General features: G+C 40.1%; 1 protein-coding gene across 1 annotated transcript; it reads right to left on the bottom strand.

The window, feature by feature from the left end:
- Positions 1-5,310: 5,310 nt before the first annotated feature.
- Positions 5,311-6,249, bottom strand: LOC112909709 (olfactory receptor 7G3-like). Its single transcript, XM_025985721.1, has one exon. It carries the CDS (start codon positions 6,247-6,249, stop codon positions 5,311-5,313), a length of 939 nt encoding a protein of 312 aa, XP_025841506.1.
- Between the last annotated feature and the right edge of the window lie 4,627 nt (positions 6,250-10,876).

Genomic DNA, 10,876 nt, shown 5'->3' with positions numbered 1-10,876 from the left:
TACCTGAGCCAGAAGGTTAGGAAGGCCAGCTTAAAAAAAAAAAAAAAAAAAAAAAAAGGCAGCCCCAGTGGCTGCAGCGGTTTGGCCGCCTGCAGCCTGGGGTGTGATCCTAGAGACCCGGAATCGAGTCCCATATCGGGCTTCCTGCATGGAGCCTGCTTCTCCCTCTGCCTGTGTCTTTGCCTCTCTCTCTCTCTCTGTGTGTCTATGAATAAATAAATTAAATATTTAAAATAAATAAATAAAACTCAAAAAAAAAAAAAAAAAAAAAAAAAAAAAGGAAGCCCAGCTTCCAAGTGAGAGCAAATATCTGAGTAGGGGAGCACAGAGAAGTGCAAAGGGCAGTCCACACCCTCTTAGCACAAATTCTTTTTTTTTAATAATAGATTTATTTTTTATTGGTGTTCAATTTGCCAACATACAGAATAACATCCATCCTTTCAAGTGCCCCCCTCAGTGCCCGCCACCCAGTCACCCCCACCCCCTGCCCACCTCCCCTTCCACCACCCCTAGTTCGTTTCCCAGAGTTAGGAGTCTTCCATGTTCTGTCTCCCTTTCTGATATTTTCTACCCATTTCTTCTCCCTTCCCCTCTATTCCCTTTCACTATTATTTATATTCCCCAAATGAATGGGACCATATAATGTTTGTCCTTCTCTGATTGACTCATTTCACTCAGCATAATACCCTCCAGACAAATACCCACCATTTGCTTCAACGTGGATGGAACTGGAGGCTATTAGCACAAATTCTAATTCCAACTCCAAGCCAGACAACTTCGGTATATTGCCTATAGCACGTCCCTTTTATATACGTGAGCTGCCTCCTAAATTTCTGTGAGACTCAAACGAGTAAAGTAAGTAATAAAATAATTCTGATTACTCTTTACAGTAACAAGGTGGGGACAGAACCACTCCACTGCAGAGAGGTGAGCAGAAAATAGAAAGACCTGGAGCAGTGGGTGCTTGGGATCAAGACTGGGGAAACTCTAGAGAGGGTCATATCTTAAAGATCTGGAATCAGCAAAGAGGAGGAAGAAAGGAAAAAGATTCAGTTAGGATGCATGTAGGATCTAGGGACATAAAAACAGAAATTGGATATTTAAAATTCATAAACAAACCTGGGTCAGGATCAGAGTTTGTCTAATCAAGGCTGAATCCTAGTAATCTCACAAGGATTAATTGGTGGGATGAGTGAAGTGGAAAAATACCACTCACTTATCTCTTCAAAATTAAGAGTAGGAAAATTCTACAAAACTCCTCAGTGGGAAGTATTGTTAAAGAAAATAGCACCCTGAAAGTTGGAAAAATTTCATGCACATTGTGTTTCTACATAAAGATATGATTATCATAGAGAGATAAAATATGTTAACCTTAAAAATGAAACTGCTAGTTATTTTGCCAGCAAAAAAAAAGGGGGGGTGGTGGATGGGGGGGGGGTGGGATATATGTAGGAAAACCAGAGAATTGCAACCCAGGACAAGCAAACTAAGGAGTCCACAGAACAGAGAGGAATGCTCTTTCATAAAGGATAGCAGGAAATTGGGAAGGCTGTCATAAAAACTCCTTTGGAATAAACTTGTAGTTTGAAATATAGTGGCTTTTCATTGGCTGAGCGGTGATGGTCTCTCATTGGCTGAGCTGTTGCCAGGAGAGAAGAAAATCTCTCATCCTCTTGCTGTGGTAGGAAAGTGGTATCAACTTGCAAGGTGCCACTCTTTCTGTTTGGTTGCAATTGCCAACCAGTAGTAGAGTTGAAAGGACCCCGCTCCTGTCTCCCCACCTTCCAGACTCCATTATAATGAGATTCTTTTATTAATTTTCACAGTTGATGAATTTATACTGGTAAACATCCCCCTACTTGTGTAAATGGCCTTTAATCAATCATTCACACTGCCTAGAGAAGTTGGAAAGAGATAAAGTGGACTTTTTATTTATTTTATTATTTTATTTATTTATTTTAAATTATTTGTTGAGGGGCACCTAGGTGGCTCAGTGGTTGAGCATCTGCCTTCGGCTCAGGTCGTGGTCCCGGGGTCCCGGGATCAAGTCCCACATCGGGCTCCCTGCAGGAGCCTGCTTCTCTCTCTGCCTGTGTCGCTGCCTCTCTCTATCTCTGTCTCTCATGAATAAATAAATAAACTTTAAAAAAAATAAATTATTTGCTGAAGTATAAGAAACATTCAGATAGTCTGTGGATAAAACTTAAAAGTGAACATTTATATACAAATCATAAAAATGTCCTCAAAGGGTACATGTCCAATGCAATTGCTACTCAGGTTTTTTAAATCTTATTTTTATTTACTTTTTACTTTTTTTTTTTAGATTTATTTATTTATTCATGAGAGACAGAGAGAGAGAGAGAGAGAGAGAGAGAGGCACAGGCACAGGCAGAGGGACAAGCAGGCTCCATACAGGGAGCCCAATTAAAGAAAACAGCACCCTGAAAGTTGGAAAGAGAGATCCCGGGACTCCGGGATGAGGCTCTGAACTGAAGGCAGACGCTCAACCACTGAGACACCCAGGTATCCCACTACCCAGGTTTTTTAAAAAGAAAATTACCAGAAACCCAGAAGCCTCTTCCATGGTTCTGTTGGTCACTACAACCCCCCATCCTCCAAGAACACCCTAATATGAAATCTTTTATCAAATCTGACAGGGTTCAGTATACAATTGCCCTAAAATATGACACCTTAGCATATCGAATATGTTAAGTTGAAGGTATTTGAGAAATGGCAGTTTTAGAAAGGACTCTCTGACCTTCCCCTGAAGTAGGTCATAAGATGCTCATGGGATAGATGTCCTTTCTATACTCAGAGAAAGGGGGAATTCTTATCTCTGAAGATGGAGGGATGCAGAGAGGAATCCAAATGAATGGGATTGCTAAATTTCCCTGTTTACTACCCTTAAACACATATCCTTTTGTCCTATCACATTTCCCCACTACTTTCTACTCTTCCTCACACCTAGCATTAAAATGTTTAGGTTAACAACTTTGTGTTTTCATTTCCTTATGAAGTGTCTAGTGTCAAGTAAAACTTAAATGCATTTGCGTGTTTTCTCTTGTTAATCTGCCTTTTGGTACAGAGCCCCAACCAAGAGCCTAAGAAGGGTAGAAGGGAAGATTTTTTTTTCACCCTCTCCTACACATCATGGAAGAGCTTTGCCTGTTTTTTGAACTTTAAGTAGGGTTAATCCCCTCCTTTGGGATTGATGCAAGGGTAAAAACCTGAACAATCCAAGAGAAGAGCGCCACCTAGTGTATTATGGCAATGACTGTAGTGGAGCAAGGGACTATCTTTTCAGTAGTTTCATCCATTCTCATGCTATGTCTAAAAATCAAAATCATTCTAGAATGATTGCAGAAATAAATGTGAGCGATAAAACAAAAAAAAATAGAGAAAGTATGACTATTTTTTGGAATAGGCATATATTTCTTAAAAAGGAGGCAAAGGAAAGAAAGATTTGATAACTAGAATGCATTAAAATTAAGAACTGCTCATCAAAAGACATCATTGGGGCGCTTGGGTGGCTCAGTCGGTTGAGGCTCCAACTTTTTAAATATATTTTATTTATTTATTCATGAGAGACACAGAGAAAGAGAGAGGCAGAGACACAGGCAAAGGGAAAAGCAGGCTCCATGCAGGGAGCACAATGTGGGACTCAAGCTCGGGACTCCAGGATCACACCCTGAGCCAAAGGCAGAGGTTCAACTACTGAGCCACCCAGGTGCCCCGGTAGTATAGCCTTCTCTTAATAGACATAGGGTACCACACTACTCTTTGTGATTTTCCTAAACCCCATCCATGCTTTTGTTAATATTGCTTTATTAACACTCAAAACTACTTCTGATACCTCTGGCTTCCAAGTGTGTGTGTGTGTGTGTGTGTGTGTGTGTGTGTGTGTGTGTGTTCCCTCACACTAAATGATTCTCACATTTCCTGGTTACCAGCTGGGTGTCCTGCAATTCAACTTAATTCTAATACTGTCTACTGGATATAGTGTCAGGTCTCACAGGTTAAGAGTTCAGTTGCATAAGACCGCCCCTGTCCCACTTCAAAAACCAATTGCAAGTCCAAACTATCTCCTATGCTTCTGAATGACTGGCTATAAATGAGAGGCTCCCTTGGTCCTCTCCTCAGTTCAATGAATTTTCTAGAGCAGCTCACAGAATTCAGGAAAACAGATTACTTACTAGAATACTGCCATTATTATTATTATTTTTACTTCACAAAGGATAAGAATGAACAGTTAGATGAAAAGATATGTAGGGCCAGATCCAGAAGGGTCCTGAGCACAGGAGCTGCTGTTACTCTGGAGTTTGGGGTGCTCCACCCTCCTGGAACATGACTGTGCTCTTGTTTATCAACCCAGAAGCTCTCTGAACCCTGTCTTTTTAGTTTATTTAATGGGGGTTTCATTTCATAGGTTTGATTGATCAAGTCATTGGTCATTGGTTCAATCACCCTAAGCCTAACCTTAACCGTAACACCTAGAGGTTAGGGGTGGGGCTGAAAGTTCCAATCTTCTGGGCTTTCTGGAAACCAGCCCTGAGGCTACCTAGGAGTTCCGAGCCAAGAGTTGTCTCTTTAGCAAACCAAGGACACTGTTATCACTCAGGAGATTCCAAGGAGTTCTGTGCCAGGGACTGGGGACAAAGACCAAATATTTTTCTATAGAGACAAAAGCTAGGCTCCAATATTCTCCCCATGAGAACAAATATTCTCCCCATGCCACTCTCAGAGAGCACACAGAACACACCCCAGAAAATAAATTCTGCTTAAAAAGACTCTTCCATCCATAGAGCTGCTTGGTATGAGATTTAGCTTCAAACTTAAGATAGCGTTGATTTAATAACCAAATGTGTAAAATTACTCTGCCCATTCTATAGATGTTGAAGTGAATTCAGAGTTGTTAGTTAATAAATGACGGGTACAAACACACAGTACTGTATGACTTAATACAAAAATATTTGACTTGAAAGCTTGATTAACTACTTTGTTAGAACTGAATTAAAGAGGAGTCAGGAGAGACTCCAGAGTGGCTCAGCGGTTTAGTGCCTGCCTTCCGCCCAGGGTGTGACCCCAGAGTCCCGGGATCGAGTCCCACATCAGGCTCCCTGCATGGAGCCTGCTTCTCCCTCTGCCTGTTTCTGCCTCTCTCTCTCTCTCTCTCTCTCTCTCTCTCTCTCTGTCTCTCATGAATAAATAAATAAATAAAATCTTAAAAAAAAAAAGAAGAGGAGTCAGGATTTCTAACATACCCATAATTCCCTTTCAATCATTTGACATCACCCAAGGCAGATGACAGAATCATGAAAAGGAAGATGTTCCAGAGGTGAGTTTTCGCAAGGCTCCCTTCATGTCTCTATTCCTGAGGCTGTAGATGAAGGGGTTCATCATGGGAGTGACCACCGTGTACATCACTGAGGCCGCTGCTCTCCTTCTGGGGGAGAGGGAAGCTGCAGAACTAAGGTACACTCCAACACATGTCCCATAGAATAAGAAAACAACAGACAGGTGAGACCCACAGGTGGAAAAAGCTTTGACCTTTCCATTAGTTGATGGGACTCTCAGGATGGAGGAGACAATACGAGTGTAAGAGAAAATTATTCCTGAGAGAGGGCCAACACCCAACAAGCTGGTCATTAAATACACCAGGATGTTATTGATAAGAGTATCAGAACAGGCAAGTTTGAGGATCTGAGCAAGCTCACAGAAGAAGTGGGGGATTTTCAAGTCTGTGCAGAAGGACAGTTGTAACACCATCAGACTATGGAGCAGGGCGATCATAATGCTAATGAACAGAGAGACAAGAATCAGCAGGCCACAGAGGCGAGGGTTCATGATGACCACGTAATATAGAGGATGGCAGATGGCCACATAGCGGTCATAAGCCATCACAGTTAGCAGTAAATTGTCCATGCATATAAACACCATGAAAAAATATAGCTGAGTGAGGCAGCCGGCGTAGGTGATGGCTTTGTTCTGCGTTTGGATGTTCACCAGCATCTTTGGGACTATAGTGGAGGTGAAAGAGATGTCAACAAAAGACAGGTTGGCGAGGAAGAAGTACATGGGGGTGTGGAGGTGGGAGTCAGATCCAACTGCCAGGATGATGAGCAGGTTCCCTAGCATGGTGACCAGGTACATGGTCAGGAACAGCCCAAAGAGAAGGGGCTGCAGTTCTGGATCCTCTGAGAGTCCCAGGAGGATGAATTCTGATACTTCTGTTCTGTTTTCTGATTCCATGTTGTTGATGTGTCTGATGAATGAGGGACATAAGTTAGTTACAGTGAAACAGACACACAGATATCCCTTGTTGGAGAGAAGTCTTTTATCTATGCTTTAAAATCTAATAATATTTGGGGCACCCAAATGGCTTAGGTCGTAATCCTGGGGTCCTGGGATCGAATCCCCCATCAGGCTCCCCGCAAGGAGCCCACTTCTCCCTCTGCCTATGTCTCTGCCTCTCTCTATGTGTCTCTCATGAATAAATAAAATCTTAAAAATAATAATAAAATAAAATCTAATAATATTTAAACAATTCTTCCCATCAGGTTCCTTTATTCCTTTCTTTCCTCACCAGGTAAATTTTGAGTGACTTCTATGTATTACCTATTTTTCTAATGCTAAAACTAAGAATGAAAATAAGTGTTGTTTTACTTTTTTTTTTTTTTTTTGTTTTACTTTTTTAGAAACTATCATGCCTGCATGCCATTTTAAAATCTAGGATTACATTCTAGTAGTTTCTTCAAACTATCAAATCTGGTTAGATGACTTTATTTTCTTAGAAAATCTTAACTGCATAGTTAATTCTGTACTATCCGAGTCTGCTCATAATTGCAAATCTCAGGTAATCCTGGAAATTATAATCTGACATTATCTACTGCCTCAGCGTGAGAAATAACACCATTAATCCATTCTTCTAAATATTCTATATTTTACAATTACATCAGGTCATTCTATTGGGACCTACCTATTTCAAAGGAATTGTTTTTGTTGGACTTTGTTGTGATTTGTCATTTGTCATCAGACTACAGTGAATGAGAGACATTCTAAGAAAAGGCTGAATGAGTCTCTTGTGTCTGTTGAAGAAATGTCATATCTGTAGGGGAAATTCTTGTCTGTTCCTTAAACAAGAATGGTTAATGCTTTTCAGGAACAATGCTATTTTCTCTAATAAACACATTTCTTTCTTTCTTTCTTTCTTTCTTTCTTTCTTTCTTTCTTTCTTTCTTTCTCTCTCTCTCTCTCTCTCTCTCTCTAAGAAACATGGACCATGTCTAGAAACTGAGAGTTATTTTATAGCATATTTCTTTTTTTCAAAAGATTTTATTTTTAAGTAATCTTTACTACCAACATGGGGCTCAAACCCATAATGATCCCATGCGATCAAGGGTTGCATGTTCCACCAGGCGTTCCTATAACATATATCTTTTGACTGACTTTTTTTTTCTTGGTAGCCACCCTCTAGGATATTTCCAAATAGCAATTGTTTTGTAGTATCTCCCATCTTCCAAGTAGTCTTAAGTGCATTTATTTTGTGTATCTTTACAGAGCAATCTTCCTATAGGTGCCAGCAAAGAAAGATCCATTACATCCTTGTAGGATACCTCAATGGCATTCTACCCGTGAAACTCCCAAGTCCTCTGTGGCATTGAAATTCCTCTATTATCTGGCTCCTGTAATAATTACATATGGGATTATGTACTCTCAGTAATTGCCACCTCATAAAACGGACCTCCACATCATCGTTGAGTCAAGATATCTTCAAGAGTGAATAATTCTAGGAGCTGGTGTGCAAATACATTATTGACATAAAAGTATCCTTTCTTGGTTTAATTGAAACTAAACTATCTTAGGATATGATCTTGGAAGGATTCATATGTCATGACAGAAGTGGACGGAGGTTGGAATCCATGGAGTCTTGAGAGAACAAAGGGGTAAGTGAGCATTTTTTCCTCTGCCCTCACACTGGCTTATGTGGAGGAGAGAACTTTTGAACCAGCCAATGCTAACATCCAGGCCACTTGACAGAATTGCAATCCACAGGATGGTTTATGAAGCAAGGGTGGGAGGACATTAATCTATTAATGAAAGAGAGAAACTGAGCAAAGTTCAACAAAGGACATTTATGTCCTTCAAATAAATAAGATGCTATATGCATTAAACAAGAAAAGATCTCAGTGTTAGGGTCATAGTGACTACTCTAGAAATATTGGCCATAATTATTGCTGTTGTTATATTTTTATTAATAACAGTATAGTGGTTATAGTAATCATTACACTGATATTAGCCAAAAGGCCAAGGAGCAAGGTAGTAGTCTTTATGGAAGGGAAAATATTGAGCTTGTTTAGAATATTCCCTTTCCCCTCAATTTCTTGATACATGGACTGTTACTTTTTTCAATTGTCACTATTGTAGAAATATGAATGGAAATGATACATTTGGAAAAATTTTTTAAATGCCCAAAAAAGTCATAGTTCTTCTGTGTCAAAATTTTGAAACATTTCATAAAAAATATTAAAAATAGAATTGCCATATGATTCAGCAATTCCTCACCTGAGTATATACTCAAAAGAATTGAAATTAGGGTCTCTAGGAGATATTCGTTCACTCGTATTCGTAGGAGGATTATTCACAATAGCCAAAATGTGGGAGCAGCCTAAGTGTCCACTGACAAATGAATGGATAAACAAAATGTGGTATATCCATACAATGGAATATTAAATATTATTCAGGCTTGGAAAGGAACAACATTCAGACACCTGCTACAAGGTGGATGAACCTTGAAGACATTATGTTAAGTGAAATAAGCCAGTCTCAAAAAGATACACATTTTACGCTTCCACTTCTCTGAGGTCCCCAGAGGAGTCACATTCATAGAGATAGAAAGTAGAATGACAGGTGATGAGCTGGGAGAGAGGGATGGAGAATTTCAGTTTTGCAAGTTAAAAGAATTCCTGGAAATGGATGGTGGGGATGGCTGCACAACCATGTGGATGTACTTAATACTACTGGACACTGAAAAAAAAGGTTAAAACGGTACATTTTATGTTATGTATATTTTACTATGATTAAAAAATTAATTAATAAAAGTGTTGAAGAACGTTTTTCTGATTTGCTTATCATGCTCCTGTCCTTCATGGTGCTTGGAGAAATCAATCGCCCCTCATTTCTCATACTTCATGGATGTTCTTGGGGAATACAAACCCAAGGGCAGTGGGATGAAATAGACAAAGGGGAGGAGTGCCTAGGTGGTGCAGTCCGTTAAGCATCTGACTCTTTTTGGCCTTGGTTTTGGCTCAGGTTATGATCTCAGGATCATAAGAGGAAGCCCTAAGTCAGGCCCTGCACTCAGCAGGGAGTCTACTTGAGATTCTCTCTCTCTTCCTCTCCTTTTGCCCCTCCCCACACTCACATGTACTCTCTCTAAATACATATTTTTATTTATTTTTTAATTTTTAAAAATATTTTATTTATTTATTCATGAGAGACACACAGAGAAAGAGAGAGAGAGGCAGAGACACAGGCAGAGGGAGAAGCAGGCTCCACGCAGGGAGCCTGATGTGGGACTCAATCCCAGGTCTCCAGGATCAGGCCCTGGGCTGAAGGTGGCGCTAAACCGCTGAGCCACCAGGGCTGCCCCAGTATTTTTAAAAATAGGCAAAGGGGATTAGGAAGCACAAACTTCCACTTAGGAAAGAAATAAGTCATGGGGATGAGAAGTACAGCATAGGGAATATAGTCAATAAAACTGTAATAACTTTGCATGGTGAAAGATGGTGACTATACTTATCATGATTAGCATTTTTTTTAAATGTATATAATTGTCAAATCACTATGTCATACAACTGAAAACAATGTACTATTGTATGTTAACTATACCTCAATAAAAAGAAAATCCACTGATCTGTGTGTCCTACCCAAGAATTTCCAGTTGACTAGGGCTGGGGTCCGATCCTAGTATTTGCATTTTTAACAAGTTCCCAGGTGATGGTGATAACACTTGGTTGAAGTGAGGTAGGACCACACTTTAAAAACCATTGCTGTAGAGGTGTCTAAAGCATGGTGTGGAATGAGCCCATCTGGATTCAAATCCTGTACAAAGCCAATGAAGGAAATCCATGAACACGCTTGATCTTTTGTTTCTTATCTGGGAAATGGAAATGAGGATATAGTGTCTATAGTCTAGGAATGCACATGGGAAGGAAAAACAAAGGACACAGCAGAGTGTGTACTCATTTGCTCTTATTATTTATATTACTATCACTGGCACTTGAGAAGATCCTGAGTGGCATGTATTGGAAGGTGTAGAGAAAAAAAGACAGGGAGATAAAGGGGGAGAGAGAACAGCTATGAGGGCAACACTCATGAATTTTTTTTCTTTAACACTCATGAATTGTGAAGGAAGAAGACTATTTTGAAAATTCTATTAGGACTCTTGATTACATTAAAGGGCAAGTCAACTGGGTAGACTGGTCTCCTTCCCTTGAATTTCAGTACCTCCCTCAAAGGATTGGATTTAAAACTAGCAATGTGGGATGCCTGGGTGGCTCAGGGCATGATCCCGGGGGCCCGAGATCTAGTCCCACATCGGGCTTCCTGCATAGAGCCTGCTTCTCTCTCTGCCTATGTCTCTGCCTCTGTGTCTCTCATGAATAAATAAAATCTTAAAAAAAAAAATAAAACTAGCAACGTGAGAACAGAGCAGACAGGTCTCCTCCTGTTCTACCTGGGAAATAAAGTGGTGCATCAGAGAAGCCTGGAATCCTTAGAGAAGTTCAGAAAATATGGATTCTTTCAAGCAGGGAATAGGTCCTTGAAAACTTCAGGTGAGGAAAAGGCGTCAGCAAAGAGCAATTGTGAATCTAAT

The sequence above is a fragment of the Vulpes vulpes genome, chromosome 9, assembly GCF_048418805.1.
Source record: "Vulpes vulpes isolate BD-2025 chromosome 9, VulVul3, whole genome shotgun sequence".
Taxonomy (NCBI): Eukaryota; Metazoa; Chordata; class Mammalia; order Carnivora; family Canidae; genus Vulpes; species Vulpes vulpes.
This window is presented reverse-complemented; position numbering and strand designations above follow the sequence as displayed.